The 20,279-nt window shown below is 42.6% G+C and overlaps 3 protein-coding genes across 3 annotated transcripts; 2 read left to right on the forward strand and 1 right to left on the reverse strand.

The window, feature by feature from the left end:
* Positions 1-244: 244 nt before the first annotated feature.
* lsm5 (LSM5 homolog, U6 small nuclear RNA and mRNA degradation associated) lies at positions 245-2,499 on the forward strand. Its single transcript, XM_035619590.2, has 5 exons — positions 245-386; positions 1,748-1,843; positions 1,967-1,994; positions 2,089-2,161; positions 2,244-2,499. The coding sequence occupies exons 1-5, from the start codon at positions 341-343 to the stop codon at positions 2,274-2,276; spliced, it is 276 nt and encodes a 91-aa protein (XP_035475483.1). The 5' UTR covers positions 245-340; the 3' UTR covers positions 2,277-2,499.
* Positions 2,483-5,844, reverse strand: psme2 (proteasome activator subunit 2). The gene is made up of 11 exons (XM_035619589.2): positions 5,640-5,844; positions 5,365-5,397; positions 5,194-5,256; positions 5,018-5,104; positions 4,181-4,232; positions 3,992-4,089; positions 3,828-3,896; positions 3,411-3,478; positions 3,261-3,315; positions 2,909-2,995; positions 2,483-2,808 (listed from the first exon to the last, which is right to left on the reverse strand). Exons 1-11 carry the CDS (start codon positions 5,685-5,687, stop codon positions 2,728-2,730), a joined length of 741 nt encoding a protein of 246 aa, XP_035475482.1. The 5' UTR covers positions 5,688-5,844; the 3' UTR covers positions 2,483-2,727.
* Positions 5,845-6,414: 570 nt separating this feature from the next.
* On the forward strand, positions 6,415-18,949 carry LOC118291520 (E3 ubiquitin-protein ligase RNF31-like). Its single transcript, XM_035619826.2, has 24 exons — positions 6,415-6,781; positions 7,981-8,189; positions 9,070-9,216; positions 9,304-9,459; positions 9,549-9,605; positions 10,521-10,650; positions 10,737-10,886; positions 10,987-11,137; positions 11,449-11,603; positions 11,718-11,860; positions 12,029-12,286; positions 12,381-12,740; positions 13,455-13,640; positions 13,770-13,976; positions 14,071-14,244; positions 14,487-14,585; positions 15,093-15,182; positions 15,281-15,395; positions 15,849-15,961; positions 16,061-16,174; positions 16,608-16,656; positions 16,878-16,974; positions 18,224-18,389; positions 18,547-18,949. The coding sequence occupies exons 2-24, from the start codon at positions 7,986-7,988 to the stop codon at positions 18,592-18,594; spliced, it is 3,369 nt and encodes a 1,122-aa protein (XP_035475719.2). The 5' UTR covers positions 6,415-6,781; positions 7,981-7,985; the 3' UTR covers positions 18,595-18,949.
* The last annotated feature ends 1,330 nt before the right edge of the window (positions 18,950-20,279 follow it).

The raw sequence follows: 20,279 nt of genomic DNA on the forward strand, positions 1-20,279 counted from the left end.
AATGAAGCAGTGAAGTAGATGTACAAGGTAGAAAATCATGGCTACATTAAAGTAACTACTGGGGAACTATCTTGACCTCGACTTCTCTTTGTTTGGTTGAAAGAATTACGTCATGCATTGACAGCGCCATCGCGTGGAACTAAATCGAATCAAATAATTTCATATTTGACTTATTGCTATTGAATCTATTGATCTGTGTGTTTTCTCTGCATCTCGATGTAAACTGTTAAAAAAATAAAATAAAAAAATAATTGATTATTGGATCATTTGAGTTCGATTGCCTTGGTCTTGTCGATGACGACTCTTGTGTCGATTGCTTCTGTCTGCGCGTGGATCCAACATGGCGGCTACTCCGACGACGAACCCTTCTCAGCTTCTCCCACTCGGTCAGTAACTTATGAATTAACGTGGAGTTTCTCTCGCAACACACGCGAGAGTGTGTGTGGATATTAACAGTCAGAGGTAGTTTGGTGGTTTATGTTTTTTTTTAAATCTGAGCAGCGGCGGAGAGAAGTTGAAAACGTGAGCGCTGTTTCGCTAGCAGCTCGCGTTAGCATCATGCTAGCAAGATGCTAAACGCTCCTGTTAGCTCTGTACGTTTCTCACCGTGTGTGATCGATATCAACGGGTCGTTGGATTGATTCAGAATAAACATCAATAGAAACGGATGTTTTTCTTTAATATGATGTTTTGATGTGAACATGATGTGAACTCGTGACTTTCATACATTACTTTATGTATGACACATGTGATTGGATAAGAATGCATGTGTTCCTAATAAAGTGTTCAGTGATTGTATTTTCATTATCCCGTTTTAATTTTTAAAACCAATTGGAATATTAAAGAGCTACAACCGATATGTGACGCCAAAAAATGAATATATAAATTAAATAACTTGTGGTTCTAAAACAAAGTGAACTCCAAATGAAATTCTCTCCTCTAATTTTTATTCTTCTATTTATTTGATGCATTTCTTAAGAATATAAACAAATAGTGCTGAAATAATGGTCAGTCTGTAGAAAAAAAATTCTGAAACATATTAAATAATAAACATAACTCATTAAACATAATCCGACTATTGCACGACTGATGCTGGATTTGTTTTGGAAGTCAATGTTGATATTTGACAGAATTTTTTTAAATTGATGAAAAATGAGAAAAATATACAGCTATATTTATTATGTTAATACATGTTATCATGGTGAAAAAATGTTTTCATAAAAATGAATTTTTTATTGATCATTACTCTCAGAATTGTTTAAGATATTTTGTCATAGAAATATAAAATTAACTGTAATATACTTTATTACAGTAATAACGTTGCACTAGAACCAAACCGGGTTTATTAATAAATATAATATGAGCCTCTCACAGGCGTATCAGTATCGTCGTTTATCTCCCGATATGAAAACTCTTATTTTACAGGATAAGTCATTCAGAAAAAATGCATTAATATTTACGCTTTATGTGAAAATGTTTATCTTCTTAATTCAAGTACTATATATTTAGTTGTATTTGTGTTTTCTTGTTTATGGTTAAACAGTTAATCATCAAGCCTCAGTTACATTTCTATGTCGTCAGGGTTTAATAACGGCATCTTATGAATCATTGCCACAATTATTTTTTTTCTACATATGTTCATAGTACTGGTAGTGTTTTTCTGTTTTGGCCATGTGACTTTAGGTGCCGTGGGAAATCGTAACGAGCAGTTTACTTATTTCCAATTCCTCACTTTCTGACGTTTCAGAGCTTGTGGACAAATGTATCGGCTCGCGGATTCACATCGTCATGAAGACGGACAAGGAAATCGTCGGCACCCTGCTGGGTTTCGACGACTTCGTCAGTATCCTTTCAGCCGTGGTTATGAAAACACACACACTCGCACTTTGTCCTGTTTGATTCGTTCAGTGTTATTTTACTGTTTCTGAATATTGTCCCAGACTTTGTCCTGAACTCCGTTACTCAGACATGGTCTTGGAGGATGTGACGGAGTTGTAAGTGCACTTCTCATCTCTGCATTAAGAACAGTACAGTAATTGCTATATTCTTCAATAAATGAACGCATTCTCATTAATATCTGCGTTCCAGTGAGATCACACCGGAGGGACGGAGGATAACAAAACTGGACCAGATCCTCCTAAACGGAAACAACATCACTATGGTACGAAAATAATAATAATGAGGGATTTTAATAAGGTCACATGATTTTACATTCATATATTTTATTTTTTTCCTTTTTACAGCTCATACCGGGAGGAGAAGGTCCTGAAGTTTGAATCACCGGGACACTTATTTGTTGTTTTTTGTTTCGCCGTGTCTACAACATGTTTCTTAGTTTGATTATGTTGTTATCAATGTTTCCTCCCGACTTTTGAGGAGGAAAAATATTTTTGTAGTAAAATTCCTGATTGATTTTGTTTATATATGAAAAGAAAAGAGAAGTGAGACGTAAATAATGAGGCCGGTTTTGTTACGAATAAAACAGAATCTCACACCTTTCTTTGTTTATTCCTTTTTGTAAAACTAATAATTGTTAAACAACTTTTACATTTAATGCAAATGATTAAGTGTTTTTCATGCAACTGTGACACCAGTTATGTTTATGGAAGTGAATGAGCAAAACCAAGACGTTAAATTAGTCAAACAATTTTGTTTTTGAATACACCCAATGAAGAAGTATCTGTCCCAGTGGCTCCTCCTCCTCGTCACTTCCTCCTCCCTCCAGATTCAGTACATGGACGGCTTCTCCTCTCCCTTGGGATTGGTCACCTTCTCCAGATTCTTGGTGATGATGTCATAGAGCTCGGCCTACAGCGAAGAGGTAGAAAAAGAAATAGAAAAAGAAAAAACGTTTTAACGCGGTGCGGCAGGTTAACTTAATTTTCCGGTGACGGTCGATTTGACTCACGTAGAAGCCGCGAAGGTCCAAAACGATCAGCCTGAGCTCGCCGTAGACGGCCGTGTCCTTCTCGTGGACGAGCGAGCGGTAGTCCATCTGGAGAGAGAGGGGGAGGAGTCAAAGGAGCATTCTCAAGATAAAATCTCAGAAAAAAACCAACGACGACAACCTCACAAGATCAAGGCGACTGTGAGATGCGAAACCGCCGGCTCGCGCCAATCTACATGATCTAAAGTTATATTTATAGAAATATAATTGATTTAATTCTTGATAATTGTATTAAGCAACAAAAAGTTTCATTTTATTTATGTAGCAGTTTTCGAGCTTCAGATAACTGGAGTGGAGAGCGTTGTGAACTCACCACATGAGTTTCCTTGGACGCTTTGGCGACAGCGTCTCCCCTCTCTGAGAAGTACCTGAGTATAAAAGAAATGAAGAAGGATTTTTAATCATGAAATCATACGTCTGCCAGAACATTTTCCAGCGTTACACTTGACACAAAGCAACCTACTTGTTGATGTTCGCCTGAAAAGTGTCAACTTTGGTTCTCACGCCAGTGATTCTCTCCAAGATTTTCTCCTGTGGTGAAACAATAAATGAAAAAATCAAAATTTTACTAATTAAATTGTCATGATATCAGACTTTCACTACACGATTATCGAGTGTCCAAAGGAATTCACCATAACGATAGTATCACAAGATGTCCATAAATATGTCTTTTATCAGTTAAATCCATAGCAAACTTAGCTTGTGTTTTCTGTTTCCCTTTTTGTCAAATGAATAACAATGAAAATAAAATACCTACACCCACAACGTGGGAGAGTTAACATTTTATCAATATAAATATTTCTCACTACCATGGTTATCATAGAATTTGATAACATAGTCACTATTTGTGCATGGTGGAGTCTTTTCAATGAAAATGCACCTGAATGGCGACTCCAAAGTCATTTCCATCTTCTATTGTTGGGATGAGATGTTGAATCCAGCAGGACACCTGAAGGGGAAACGGATACGGGAAGAGCCAAAGTTAACTTTTCCATATTTTACTATGTTCGTCGGCGTTCGTCTTCGCGACGGCGCTCAACTCACCACGACGACGGTCTCCCTGAAGGCGACGATCTCCGGCTTCACCCTGTCGACCAGCATCATGATCTTCTCGTTGCCCTTGATGAAGCCACACTTTGGAGCTGTGCAGAGGAAAAGTCACATGAATGATGCATCGTGTGCATGCTCTTGATCATAATGACACAAACATTTTTTTTAAAGAAAAACATTTACCTTTCTTCTTTTTCTTCTCCTCTTCGTCGTCCTTCTTGTCGGTCTCCATTTCCTGTGGGACCAGTTTCATATTGAGTCAAAAAGCAACAATTTGACGCTTTTGAAAATTTTCATCATCATGATTGCTTCTGAGGCATCTTGTTTTGATTGGATAAACTCTGACAACCAATAGGATGACAGACATTAAGTGTCTTGCGACAACGTACGTTGTGATTTGAAATATAGAATAGAACTGTCATCATATGAAATAGCATTAATACAGTACCGGCACCATGGCAAATTTTGTAAACCACTAATATACGATATTCCACATAACGACTATATGAAAAAGTACTATATATATGACTATAGATTATGTTATTTCATATTATAATTATCATGGTAATTATGTATCATTATTATTAGTAGTATTGGTATAAATTGATAGTATTCTGTACTTTTGCTCTTTACTCTGACTTGCTGCTACTTATGACATCTCTGTGACTTGAGACATTATCTTTCACTACCACTCCTGAACATGTGTCTAAGTGTTCTATATAGTTTTAGTTTTAATTTTATATTATTCTTAAACCATTTTATTCTATTTCATCCTCTACTCTCTCTGTTCTGTCCCTAGGCTGCTCGTAAATACCCAAATTTACCCCGTGGGGCTCGTGAAAGGATTATTTTATCTGATCATCTTATCTTCTTTTCCCATTTTCTGCACAGTGACTATGATGGATGGATGATATGTGAATGTGACGTGACTGAACATGTACATCCTGGAACTTTTGGATCGAGAGTGAATTTTATGTTTTGAGAGTCGTTGTGAGATCGGTGCAACGGAGCTGCTCTCACCTCGCCCTCGGGGGGCGGAGGGTCCGGGATGGGGATGTCCAGCGGCGCCTGGAGCGAGGACATGTCGGCGATGCTGAGGGCCTCGTCCTGGAAAAATTGAAGACGGCGAGGAGAGGGATGAGGAAAAGAACATGACGACACGTGTTACAATGTAAACCATTTGTGACCTTTCTTACCTTGAGCAGAGCGTCCAGCTTTTTGATCTTCAATGGGATGTGACTGGAAAACAGATTCTCAGCCTGGGGGGGGAGGGGGGGGGATATTTAAAAAATGAAATTAGGTGACTGAATTAGGTCAGAGGTGACTTATATTTTCTGGTATGAATCAAAAGAAAAGGTTTCACAGACCTCAAGATACAGTGACTGCTTGAAGTTTTCCACCTGTTGGAAATGTGAGATTTAAAAAAAAAAGCTGCTGAGTCATGTGACATTAAACCATGAAGTGGATTTACTTTCGTTTTCCTTCTTTCAGGGGGGATTTTCCCGCTGCATGGACAGACTCTTTCATTTGCCAACATGTTTTAATGTTTTTAACATTTCACAAACTACCCGCATTGAAGTAATTTAACAGTAATGCAACACCTTGCATCGTGATCAGATCCGATCATTGCGGATCCACTCACCTTCACCGCAGCCTCCCTGGAGACTCTCAGAGCTGATGTCTTTGACATGGTCGAGCTGCAAAACCTTCAAGCTGAACAGAAAATAAAAATGTTTAGTTTTTTTGAACGATCTATCAGGAATATTCGGCTGCAGGAGAAGACCAGCGGGGAGAGTTTCTTTATTTCCTCATCCAGTTTACTTTCGAGTTTGATACCGGATGATGCAGTTTGCGCCTCCCACTGTCTAACACACGCCCCGCCCCCCGTTTTTTTGAGTTTCCCGTTGGTACTAGGTATTACGGTAACAGGGGATTTCACAATAAAAGAAATGTTTTCTGCAATATAAATAAATGCCTAAATAAAGAAATGACTATGAAATACTAAATAATGGAACAAATGTGATTAATGAGCTACTTTCTTTTGCAGCGACATTATTAGACAGCAACTAATTTCTGTGTTTTTATATATTTCGGGAACGTAATTTGTTTTTTTTGGAAAAACAAACAAACAGGAAGCTAAACTTTGAAACGAAGTGCCGCGTTTAAAGTTGTGAAGCAGTGATGTTAGCGACAGAACTCTACGCAGCACAAAATGAGTGTTTACAACCAGCGTCAGGGGGCTGCAGGTTATTCAGGAGTCAAAAAGGGAAACAAAGTTAGCGACTTGCTTTTAATTTGTATAAATCATGCTTTTATTTTGGGAAGGAAAGGAACAGGAAGTAGAACTAAAACGATACAAAATTGAAGTGAAGTTCCGCGTTTGAAGTAGTTAAGCTAGCTACAGAACCAACACACAGGATAAACAGAGTGTTTACAAGCAACGTCAGGAAGCTGCAGGTTATTCAGAAGTCAAAAGGGGGAAAACAGTTTAAAACATGGTTCTTTTAATGTGTAGAAACCATGCTTTTGTTTTTTGGAAAAACGAACAGGAACTAGAACCGGTGAACGAAAGTTCCGCGTTTGAAGTAGTGAAGCTAGCTACACGCAGCACGAACTGCCGTGTTTTACAAAGCATGCTTTTAATTTGTAGCAAAGGTGTTTTTTATTTTGGAAAAACGAACAGGAAGTAGACGAGAGTCGCTTAAACATTGCCAAAGTGTAGTTCCGCGTTTGACGCTGTTGATGCAGCGGAGCTAGCTACATTGCTACATTGCCACAGTGAAGGTGAGACTTTAACCGTTGATATCCCTGTTAAATCACGTTAATTCATATTTCATACGGCGGCGGATTAAACACATCCGGTTGTGACGAAACGACCGCGGAGAGAGAAACTGCGTCGTAGTTGAACCGAGGAATTCCGGAAAAGTTTCGGTTTCAACTACGAAGAATTGTTGTTGTGATTTCTAACTCATTGAATTTACGTTGACACTCTTTCAAAAATAATAATAACAATGAATTACACTGTTAATATTCATAATTATTCCGAGCGTGTTTGTGTTTTTATGATTTAATAATAACACAGGCAGCAGCTGTTCACTGTCACTGGGAGAGAAACTATTATTAACCAGGACTTTCCCATGATTAGTGATCATATACAGTCATATGATTAAATACAAGTGAAAATATGTTTTAACTGCTTTACTTTAACTGGTACACATTTGTTTTCACCTTGTTTTCATCATGAGGAGAAAGTTCTGAGATTATTTAATTTGTGGACATAATGAGGAAATATGCCACAATATCAATATCAATATCTCGAAAACTATTTCTATTATAACAAAATAGGTATTATTATCCAAGTTCTCTATATTCAGACACATAGTTTATTATTATTACTTTTATTGACTATTTTTTAATCAAGATGGAGCTGATTTTAACCACTTTTTTGGTTTTGTGTTGGTATTTTAGTCAATATTATTATTGATTATGTTCTAGTGCAGCTGTCAGATACATGTTGTACAGTTAAAGATTTAATATTTTCCTTTTAAGCTTGACAAAAATATACCTAAAACTTTTGTCCTTGTTGCACGACACAATTTAAAATGTATTATTTTACCAGATAAAAAAAATACAAATATTTTTGTCTTGTTTTCAAGCGTCTGTAATGGAAAGTTCATGTTTGTGTATTTGTGTCTTGTTGTTGTGTCTAAGATTTTAATTCACTGAGAGTCACTGAGAAGACTGTCGTTAAGAAATGGATACTTTTTATAAAAAATTTGGATGGCAACGAATAATTCCCTTTCCTTCCCTTCTCTCCTTTAAATCAACTTTTCATAATTTTCTAGATTAATTTTAGCTGTTTGGTTCATAAAAATTGTGAAAAAAAGACACGTTCTCAAACCTCAAACTGCCTGTTTTGTTTTGTTTGACCAAACGTTAGAATTGAACGGATCATTGTATTAATCCTCTCCTCCTCCTCTCAGCGGTGATGAGCGACAGCCCTCTGTCGGCGCAGATGGACGAGGTGCGGCGGCGAGCCCGCTCCCTGCTCTCCTCCACGGGCGTCGCCCAGGACGTGAAGGCCGACGTCCAGACGATGGCCGGCGTCGCCCTGCCTCTGTCGGAGAAGTACGTCCACCTGGCTGCGGAGGCCATGCTGAGGGAGAACACGGCGAGCAGAAGCCGAGCGGAGGTCGGGTTCTTTTTCCCCTGAGTGTCTTTTTGACCCGACCACACGATGATCCTCACTTAGATATTATGTTGTTAAACCAAAACCACAAAGAAGGAAGGTTCATGTAAAGTTGTCGTGAGAGAAAGAGTTTGGCTGGCCACTTGTCAAAGGATTTAGATCTGGTCAGTGTGTTATATGATAAATTACTGTAATGAACGACAAATTATTTAAAGATGAACCATGCTAGAGGTGTTTCTTTTCTTTTCCATCATGGCTTCACACGTGCACAAAGTACCTGGAAAATGTATTAATTTTATGAAGACTTAATATTTATTTGAATGCTGCGTCCAATCATTTGTGAACACTAGAGGGCAGAAGAACCATGTAAAACTCATAACGGAGCTTTAATACTTCAAACAGCTGCGTCTGTAACTGTTGATTCTCAGCAGCACTAGTTCAAATGTTTAAAGTAAATTAAGTTTCATGATGCTGTGATAATATTCCCCCCCAAAAATATAATTTTTTTCTAATGCTTGTCTTTGTGAAGCATTTCTCCAGGATTTTTTAATTTTAAATAACTGCTAGTTATTAACTAGTACTATAACTAGTCTAAACTTGTCATTATCCTGTAAATAATGATAAAATGTGGAAATAATATGTGAAAAATTGAGAATTAAAAAAATGGTATTTTACAAGACTTGTCAGATTAAAAAAGAAAGAGAACACAAACATTTGCACTGTACTGAAATAAAAGTTTTTATTAGGATGAAAATTATGTACGACAGAAAATGAAAAATAAATCAGTGAGTGTGCTGCAAAAAATAAAGTTTTAGTTTTATTCATAGCTAAATGAATGGTTGAACCTTGACCTTTACGCAGGTTTATCTTATCTCTCCACCAGGCTCTGGAGTCCTTGAGCCGCCTGGTCAAGGCCTTGAGCATCCTGGAGAAGTACGGCTGCAACCTGACGTCCCCCGCCAGGCCCAAGTACTGGAGGAGCGTCAAGCACAACAACCCCGTGTTCAGAACCACGGTGGACGCCGTCAAGGTGAGAACGGGGTTTTTTTCCCAGTGTAAATAAGTCGATGACGATAGGCCTGAAGGTCGTCCGACCCCGTGTGTCTTACTCTGGCAGGGCGGCCGCACGGTCCTCTTCCTCTACGGCTACACCAACCAGCAGGTCGACGGCCTCAGCTTCCCGGAGGAGGTCAGCGAGCCGGACGGCGAAAAGGTCGCCGAGGTGACGCTGGAGGTCATGACCTTGCGCACAGAGGTGGACATGCTGGTGAAGGTCGGTGTCGCTGCGTCAGCATCATAGTTGTAAACATCAGCGTAAGTGAGATTCACCATGTTCCATCTGTGATGTCTCCGTTTGTTCAGGGCTCCCATCCTCACCTCGACAACTTCAAAGATATCCTGCCATTTCTCACACAGCAGGTCTGTACGCAACATTTCATACATTATCCTCCGTCTACTCTTATTGTCATAATCTTAATTTTTATGTTTTCTTCGTTATATTTCATTGTTTTTGTTCAGTTGGTTCATGTAGGATATAACTATGTGACTTAGCATGACATAAAAACAATATTTGGATTCACACATTTGTGTCGATTAATAGTTTATAATGAAATTACCCCGAAAATATTACAGAAACATCGTATTGTTCGTTCATACTGGACGCGCAACGCAAATATTTCCGCTCAAGTTCAAATATTTCAGCTGAAGCGTCCGACGTGAATATACGCTACTGGCGTTATTTCGCGCCCGATGCCAGTGACGCGAAAATCTGGATTATGAAATTACGGAAATATCAAAAGGTGCGTTTACAGCGGACGCGACGTGATTAATTCCAATTAGCGTCACTCACATAACCCTAACCCTAACCCCTAACCACGATGTAAAATATCAATATATAAGACATGACCGCAATTTACACAAAAGCTGCACATTCATAGAGGAAGTGAGATCATATTAAATCAATGAATGTGATCAATTTAAACTTATTGTTTTGCAAAATTAAAGTGAGTGAGATTAATATGATTTATTTATTAATTCATTTATTTTTATAGTCTTATTGACCCCTCAATGCGCTTTACAGTACAAGTCACATTCACACACACACACACACACACACATATTCATACAGCACTGCTAGCGGGGATCGAACCGCCGACCTTCTGTTTAGTGGACGACCGTCTTTACCTTCTGTAAAAACACATGATAATATGAAATGATATGAAAAATAGAAAATGTTTATTTCAGCGTGGACACTGAAAAAACAACATTAATTACATACAAAAATTCGAAGTGCTGATACTAGTGTTTTCACACGTGATGCTGTTTTCTCTTCAGGAGAAGGTGGCGAGCGACTCGGCGGTCGTCCCGCCCGCGGAGGAGCTGCACGCCGACAAACCCCAGGTCCTGTCGCCTTCGCCCAAACCTGCTCAGAGCCTCGTGGGACTGAGCCTGAAACCATCAGCGGGTGAGGAGAGAGAACCACTTCTTCTTCTTCTTCAGAATATATACGTCTCATGACTTCATTTGTGTTTTCTCCGTGCGTGTGTCCAGGCTCTGTCGCAGGCGGCGTGTGTAATCTGTGCGGCGGCAGCGCGTCTCTGCTTTGTCCGTCTTGTGACGGTCAGTGTTTCTGCGACGCGTGTGACGGACTCTTTCACCGCCACCCGACCAGAGCCAGTCACAAGAGAGACAAAATACCGGGTATGACACATTACAGCACAGCGACGACCTTTAAAAGGCAACACATCATACATCAATGGGTTTTTCTAAACTTGTATATATGTGTGTGTGTTCTTTTTAGAGACCTGCGGCATCTGTGGTGTTTCCACTGTCCAGTCTCAGTGCTCCACTTGTGTCCAGAGGTTGTGTCTGAACTGTGACCGGCTCTTCCACTCGCACCCCGACCGCAAGGGACACAACAGAGCCGCTGTGGTGCCGGTCAAGACGTCCAGGTGAGGAGGAGGAGGAGGAGGACGCTGACTCACACCCGGCAAAAACACACGGTCGCGTTGAAAACTTAAAAACCTGAGAGCAGACGGATGCTCCGGTCAGAAATCATTAATCTCTGGCTTGTTCTGTATTTGTAAACCTTAACGTAAGTTTTGTGTTTGTCCAACTGTTGGATTTCTATCCCGTCCGTCCGACCATCAGTCCCACTGTCGTGAACGTGTTATCTCAAGAACGAGAGAATTTTCTTCAGAGCTAAATGTTTGAATGGACACAGATCTTCAGGAAGAATTGCTCCTCTTGTCGTCTCTTCCAGTCCGTCTCTGTCGCCGTGGGAGTGCGCACACTGCACCACGGTGAACGAGATGCGAGCCGTGCTCTGCTCCACCTGCGAGCGGCCTCGACTCGCCACGGCCGCGTCCACCGCTCCGGACGCCGGCCCTGCGTCAGGCGCCACGTCACCGAACACGGGTGGGTGAGCGGTGAGATTCAGGGCGTAACGTAACGTAACATATAAAATAATAACCCCCGGAGAATGTGAGTGTAGCGGCAGTGAGACTTGTTGCTGTGTCCTCGTTCCCTCAGAGTGGCAGTGTAAGAGCTGCACGATGGTGAACCAAGGCTGCAGCATCCTGTGTGAGGTGTGTGAGCGCCCCCGCCTGGCCACTCGCCCGCCCGTTGCCCCGGTGTCGTCCAGCCCCGGAGCTCCGTCTGATCCCAGAACAAAGGTTTGTCTCACTGCTGCGGTTTCTCAACAACCTTGGGGAACTGATACTTTGTTGTCGCGTTTCAGTATCGGAATAAGCAGATAAACAGATTCTCTTCAGGCGTCTTACACCTATTATTTATCTAGATTTCTCTTTCCGACGTGAATCATTTTGTTCTCTCTTCCACAGTGGACCTGTCAGTTTTGCACCTACGTGAACACCAAGCCGACCGCCGTGTGCGAGATGTGCAGCCTGCCGTGTAAAGACTTACTTCCTGGCGGCGACTCGGCGCCTCAGTCTCTTCAGCAGACGCCGTCCACCAACGTCGACCTCAGGGAGCAGCCTGCACCTGGCGTCAAGCCTCAGCCCAAGCCCCGGGTCAACCCGGAGCTGAGGCGGCAGAAGACGATGAGGGAGGACGGAATCGGCCTCATCCACCAGATCAGGGTCAGGGTCTTCATCCCACATCGGGATTCTAAACAAATCAAAGTCTCCAAAGTTTAGAACACACCGAAGACTCTCCGTGTGTCTCCGTCCCCAGGAAGCCGAAAAGCGAGGCGTGAGCCCCGAGGAGGTGTTCGCGGCGCTCGGCGTGTGTGGCGGCAGCAACGTCAACCCCTGCGATTGGGTGACGTCGGAGCTGCCTCACCTGCTGGATGAGATCTGCGCCATGGCGGCGTCCGTCCAGCTGAACTACAGGGCGGGCGACTCTGCTGCCGGGGCTCTTCACCCCGCGTTGGAGAGGGACGGGGAGGTGGAGGAGGAGGAGGAACGCGGTCCCAGCGCCGCCGCGGGCCAAGGCGTGAAGCTGTCCCGGGCCGAGGCCAAGCTGGCCTGGCTGTCGGCCGGCGGCGACACGGACCGAGCCGTGACGCAGCTGCTCAGAGAGCGACAGGTCAAGGTGAGATACGAAACACAGAGATCTTAAATCTTTTTGTGAGGCACAGACTTGGAAAGGATAGTTTATTTATTCACGTTAAAAACAAGGAATTAAAGGGGCGTCGTGCGCGTGTGTGCGCGTGTGTTATGACCTCGTTGCTATGGCAACAGCTATTTGGGTTCAACTACGTGGTCATCTCGACTTGTGTCCTGGAGACGAGAGAAATGAACCGTCGCTTATAGGTCGACCTGTCAATCCTGATCCATTCATCATCATCATCATCTCTGGGAAATTGGTTTCTTGAAAAAAAAAAAATAGAATTTTCCTTCTCTCTACTAATTTCTTAATGTATAATAATTAAATACATGTTATATTATTGCTACAGAACAAAAGCAGACAAACCCATTTTTACAGCGGTGAATGTCTCTCAAACAAGCAGCTGCCGCCACAAATTATTAAAATCTGTTATTGTATTAAAGTATCATTGATGCGCTGGTGTTGAGTGAAGTAACCTGAGCGTCTGTGACCCGGACCACCAGAGGGAGCAGCGTCACAACGAGTGTCTGAGCTGAAGGTGGATGAGATTCTTTTTCCACGGCTGAAACACATATCGACACGTCGATATAAGTGTCAGACACTTCCTCACTATCAGGAGCATGTTCTGTAGACGTGTTGACACAAAGACGCCTCACGTCTCCTCCCTGTCGTCGTCATGTCGTGTGTCTCTGTGTCCAGACGAGGGAGCTCCAGTCTCTGGGCTTCAGGGACGTGGCCCAGTGCGAGGAGGCCCTGCGGCTGAGCGGCGGCGAGCTCAAGGGGGCTCTGTCTCTGCTGCAGCGCCCCCTGCTGGAGCCGTTCCACCGGCGCATCTGGACCGAGCAGCCCGAGCCGCCGATCGACCCCAAGAACCCGGACAAACAGGTCAGTCAGTCCGCTGCTGCTGAACCTGCTGCAACGTGTTCGCGCCACGTGCATGTGCTGACGTGGTGGTGGTTTTCAATTGCTCTCTGACGATAATTGGGTCTCGGTCGCTGCCCCTCCCTCCCTCAGAGGATGTGCAGGCGTCTACTGGCGCTGTACGACCTGCCCAGCTGGGGGCGCTGCGAGCTCGTGCTGGCGCTGCTCCAGGAGCCCGGCGTCACCTGCTCGCTGGAGGACGTCGTCCAGGCCGTGAAGGATTCGCACGACAAGGACTTCATCCGGCGTCTGCTCAACAACGAGTGTCCCTGCTGCCTGAGCATCTTCCCGCGCCGCAAGGTGGGTCGGGCGGAGGTTTTCACTTACTGCTTTCAGTGTTTTATTTTGGAGGATATTCCGTTTGATGTCTTGTTTTTCTTTTTGTGCGTTTCAGATGCAGTCCCTGACGTCCTGCCAGTGCTCCGTCTGCCACGAGTGCTTCGGGCAGCACTTCACCGTGTCGGTGAGAGACAAACACATCAGGGACATGGTGTGTCCCGTCTGCGGCGAGCCCGACATCAACGACCCCGAACAGCTGGACAGCTACTTCTCCACGCTGGACATACAGGTGAGGGCGTCGGATTGGCCGCGGTCCCCTCGTGAAATCCATCCTTTACGTTTTAAATTCCAGCTTCTGGAGAAGATCCAACGGAGAGGGAGGAAGCTACTGCTGCCAAAAACTATGTACAAGAACAGAACTAGATGACATAATAATAGTTTATATCTAGAATAATGTGTGAAGTTGTTGTCGTCGTTGTTTCACTTTTGCTTCGACCGGTGAAATGATAAAAAGAAGTTTTGTGTCTCCAGCTGCGGGACTGTCTGGAGCCCGACGTGTACGAGCTGTTTCACAAGAAGCTGACGGAGCACGCGCTCATGAAGGACCCAAAGTTCCTCTGGTGCTGCCACGTGAGTCACACACACACACAAACACACACACACACACACACACACACTCCACCCAAAATCAAAAATCACTCTGCCCGTTCTTCACAATCTTGATTTCTTGTTTTCTCTGGGGGGTTTTCTGCCGTTGCTCCACTTATTTTACATTTCTTCAACTTTAGGTGTCGTCCAAATATTTCCTCTTTCCTCGATTCAAATCACAGCAGATTTTATATTATATCAAATGAAACTACATAATTTTTCTAATTTTACTGGTGTTTATTTACGGGTTCTGAAATGTTCCATAATTATCCTTTTATTGGCTTTTAAAGAGAACAAACATCAACCAACTCAACACTGTAAGAACACGAAGACTTTTGAAAAAAATTATCAATAGGAGCTTCATGAAAACAAAAATAAAACAACCGGCATGAATAATGACAGACAACAATTACATTCCAATATGTGTGAACGACGTATTGTAACGTAAAATGTAATATTGAACACGTCTCCTCTGTCTGTGGTCGTCAGTGCACGTCTGGGTTCATCAACGACGGAGACCAGCTGAAGGTCACGTGTCCGGCGTGTCGCAACAGTTTCTGTACTCGGTGCAAGAAACCTGTGAGTATCATCACTCGTCGACCAGCTCCGCTTGTATTTGATTAAAAGTCACGAAATGTTCTTCAAACGTTGTCTGTTCCGTCCCTCCCCGGTGTCAGTGGGAGGCTCAGCACCAGGATCTGTCCTGTGAGCAGTTCCAGCAGTGGAAGAGGGAGAACGACCCCGAGTACCAGAGGCAGGGCCTGGCCGGGTACCTGCGGGACAACGGCATCAGTGAGGATGAAACTGAGGCTTTTAACTTACGACAGCATATTGGGGCCATTGTAGGATACAAAGAAAAATTGTGGACCCAAGGGGGAGGGGGTTAATATTTCGTGGAAAAACTCAGAATTTATGAGATTAAAGTGGTACATTTACGACTTCAATCTCAGAGAATATCCAGGTTTTTTTCTCGTAAATTTACCACTTTAATCGCAGAGAATATCCAAGTTTTCCCATAATTCACGACTTTAATTTCAGAGAATATCAGAGTTTGTTTAATCTCAGAAATGTTCTGAATATGACCCCCCTTCCCCGGCTCCTCCCTACGCTGGCCCCCACGCCATCGTATAAAACAGTACTTTTGTTCAAGCTTAACATTCAACATCCCCCCGACATAACAACACGTGCGATGTATAAATGAATATATATGTAATATTCATTGTGAGCCTGTGTGTCTTCTGGCAGCTTGTCCTCACTGCAGGTTCCAGTACGACCTGACGAAAGGCGGCTGCATGCACTTCAGCTGCTCCCAGTGCCGCTACCAGTTCTGCAGCGGCTGCAACAATCCCTACCACAAGGTGACGTAGACTCGAGCTTTATGTGTTAGAGTTCTGGACGCCTGCTTCTTGTATTTTTTTATTGAATTATTGATTTGTTTTCTCTTCCTCCCCGTGCAGACGGGATGTAAGACTCCTCAGTGCAGTTACTCGGGTCTTCACGCTCATCACCCTCGTGACTGTCTCTTCTACCTGAGAGACTGGGAGCCGCTCCGACTCCAGGCGCTGCTGCAGGTGAGGACTCGTCAACCAATCGCTGTTTTTGATTCGTGGAACATAAAATATCAAAATATCCCATTATGAAAATATTAAACTAGTTTTATATGAGTTAAAAATAGCTTATTAACTAGGATGTATCATACCTGGTTTTGATTTGACCTAGCAAAAATAAAAAAGTTTGGTAAATCTTTCGTTCTATTGTTCCAGACCTCTGATGTTATGTAAAATCATATTTGGACCTTGAAGAGGAGAAAAAAAAGTCTATGAACTGTTAAAGAGCCGGAAAACCTCACAAATTTATTTCACATTATCAGTTATACAATCACTTTATTGACTTTTGGGGGAAACCTGTTGACAGGCCAGTACACTAACATTAAAAAAATGTTTCCCTTGACCCACAATCATAAATCATAAACGTACAATGTTATGTGTTTCCTTTCCCCCTCAGAGGAGCGTTGTGGAGTTCAACACTGACTCTTCGAACGGAACTCAAACTGGTAAAACACATTTTCTTCATTCATCAGTAGAAGAATAGAAAAATAAGACATTTTTTAAAAAAAATGTCCCCAGAGGTTGAAAGAAAACCTGGAATTCGAATAAACGTCAGAAGAGACTTAAATGACAGAAACTTCATTTTGACATTTAGACGAGACACAAAAGTTTACATTTTAATTCTTCTTCCTCCAATAATTTTAACTAATGAGTTTCTCTGAACCAGACACTTGCGGAGTGATGGAGCAGAAGGACGACGGAGGTCTGCAGATGGATTCACCGTGTGGCGTTCAAACGCAGCCGGGACAAGCTGGACTCTGCGAGTGAGTGTCCGACGATAATGTTGCGAGAGTCTGACGAGCTTTCACAGAGATATACTGAAAATGAATTGTCAAATGTCAAAAAATGTCATAGTATAGTAAGGTACAAGTAAAAAGTCATTGTAAAATATTTCATAGTATAATATGTCGATCTAAAATAATTGTACAATATGGAAAAATTTAAAAAAACTTTATCATCAGTGTGACTTGAATCCTTTAACATAAGAAAGTATGTGAGCACGTGGTTTCTTTTCAAAACAATCAAACAAATATTCAAATTTCATTTGGACATTTTCAATGAGCATCAGTGAGTGAAGCCAACAGGACGAGACCTGAGGCCTCGGTGGTTTTCTGAGGACTTACTCTACAACAACACTTTGACATATTCCTTCCTAACGACACGGAGACATTTTTATGACTTCCTTAATCTTTTATTTCACTGGTCACTGCACATTCTAGTTGTGTTAACTTATAAACCCTGAGAGAGAGAAAAAAAAGTCAATGAAAATAAAAAACTATAGCGTGCGAGTTACGAGGTCGTCTCGTAGACATTTTCAGAAGTAGGAAAGGGAGTGTCTCCTCTCCACAGTCATGTGTTCTCAAGGTGGAGGTTTGCAGTTCAAGCCACAGCTCGCTCTTCTGCTCGCGACGTCAACTCCGAACTTAATCCTCAACCAAACTGTGTCTTTGTTTGATCAGAGATTACGGAGACGGGCTGAAAAAAAAAATCTGTGTTTCAAGAGGAAACATTCTCCAAAAGAGCACATCCGTCATTGCAGTGAGCTCCCGTGTCTTCACACTTCACAATTCATATCTTCATTTCACTTCATGTGGAGTTGTGAGTGAGACAAACGTGTGTCTCTGCTTTTTTTACAGAGCTTTAAAAAGTGAGATTCAGCTCATCTGTTAATACGTACGATATTCTCACAGTGGCGGGTTTTTTTTCTGCCGCCACAACAGGAAGTCTCTTACAGAGAAGAAGCGTCAGAAAAGAAAACCCCGTGTGTTACTTGTGCCTGTGAAACAGGAGCTGGTGAAACACAAGTGAAGAGATGGAAAACACAAATCTGTCACTGCGTCCGTTTTAAGTTTCAAATAAAAGAGAATATTCAATGTTTCACTGCCCTGGCTCCGATAAAGTTACTCTCTTTGACGAAGGGGGGTGTGTGTGTGTGTGTGTGTGTGTGTGTGTGTGTGTGTGTGTGTGTGTGTGTGTGTGTGTGTGTGTGTGCGTGTGCGTGTGCGTGTGCAGGAGACACTACAGGGAGTACCTGGTCAGTCTGATCAACGCTCACTCTCTGGACCCGGCGCTGCTGTACGACGGCCAGGAGCTGGTCCGGGCCTGTGAGCGGTACCAGGTGGACGTTCAGCGCGCGGAGGGCGACGACGACAACGCTCACCACGCTCGCCTGCTCAAGGTGAGACACACGTCGGGAAATATCTCACACACGAGAGACGTTTAAAAAAATCTCGATTTACATTTTTTTAATAGAAAGATTTTGTACAACGATCCATTATATTTAGTTACTGAAGTATGAATAGATTGATGTATGTGTTTTTATTCTTTCGTGACAGAAACTGATGGAGGTTCCTCTCGGAGAAAAAGTTCCTCGCATCAAATAGAAATATTCCTGCACATCATCATCATCAAATTATCATCATTACCGGCCTGGAATATGGAAATTCATTTTGGATTTCCTGGTTGATCATAACTATTGGAACAGTTGCAGAAGAACGTCTGTGCGTTTTTGCTCAGACAGTTTTTTATAAATGTTGGAACATAAAATCTCATGTTGATTCACGTGAACTTTATAAGAAAATGAATGTATTTGGGATTTTTGGTCGAATCAGATGATTTATCTTATGCACTAATGTCTGTCAAAGTTTCTACTCAAGAACAAAGTTATGTAAAGTCGCTGTCTCTATGCTTGATGGGTGAATCAAACGCAATTAATAAATCATATGGTCATTTTTGAAACGTGGATTTCCTTTGAATTGATCCATAATTGTTTAGTTAGTAGTAACTTTAAAGTACAGTATCAAATATAATAACACTGACATGAGTCACTGTTGCATAATTATTACTCGTGATTTGAATTATTTTGACACAAATGTGTTAAATAATAGAACATGCATCAATAAATCACTGAAAACAAATAATTTTACTTCATGTGGGAAAAACCTCACTAAGATTAAAAGTCTGTAACAACGTCCTGGGCAAAAAATATTAAAATAAAATAACATCACAATATCAGAATTTATTTTGATAAAGTTTTAAAATAATAATTTCATATCAACTACTTAAGCTTTGATAAAACATGGTGGAAAATGTATATAAAGATAAATTTACTCAGGTACTGTAATTAAGTACAATTTCAAAGTATTCATATCTTAGTGAATTAATGTGCGACAGCACTAAAGTCACAGTTCGCATCGAGTTCTTTAACGTGTAATTATTTCCGTACATTTTAGGTGTTGTTGGAAAAAAATCCTTCCTTCAAAAATATTATTTTGCTGCTTTTTAAAAACCTTGATAAAATGTAAAAGGTGGTAGAGGGGGAGAAGGAAAGGGAAAGATGGAGGGAGGGAGAGGGGGAGAAGGAAAGGGAGAGATGGAGGGAGGGAGAGGGGGAGAAGGAAAGGGAAAGAGGGAGGGAGAAAGAGGGAGAGAGATGGAGGGAGGGAGAGGGGGAGAAGGAAAGGGAAAGAGGGAGAGAGATGGAGGGAGGGAGAGGGGGAGAAGGAAAGGGAGAGAGATGGAGGGAGGGAGAGGGGGAGAAGGAAAGGGAAAGAGGGAGGGAGAAAGAGGGAGAGAGATGGAGGGAGGGAGAGGGGGAGAAGGAAAGGGAAAGAGGGAGGGAGAAAGAGGGAGAGAGATGGAGGGAGGGAGAGGGGGAGAAGGAAAGGGAGAGATGGAGGGAGGGAGAGGGGGAGAAGGAAAGGGAAAGAGGGAGGGAGAAAGAGGGAGAGAGATGGAGGGAGGGAGAGGGGGAGAAGGAAAGGGAGAGATGGAGGGAGGGAGAGGGGGAGAAGGAAAGGGAAAGAGGGAGGGAGAAAGAGGGAGAGAGATGGAGGGAGGGAGAGGGGGAGAAGGAAAGGGAAAGAGGGAGAGAGATGGAGGGAGGGAGAGGGGGAGAAGGAAAGGGAGAGAGATGGAGGGAGGGAGAGGGGGAGAAGGAAAGGGAAAGAGGGAGAGAGATGGAGGGAGGGAGAGGGGGAGAAGGAAAGGGAAAGAGGGAGAGAGATGGAGGGAGGGAGAGGGGGAGAAGGAAAGGGAAAGAGGGAGAGAGATGGAGGGAGGGAGAGGG

This window comes from Scophthalmus maximus, chromosome 21 (genome assembly GCF_022379125.1).
Source record: "Scophthalmus maximus strain ysfricsl-2021 chromosome 21, ASM2237912v1, whole genome shotgun sequence".
In the NCBI taxonomy this organism is placed as follows: Eukaryota; Metazoa; Chordata; class Actinopteri; order Pleuronectiformes; family Scophthalmidae; genus Scophthalmus; species Scophthalmus maximus.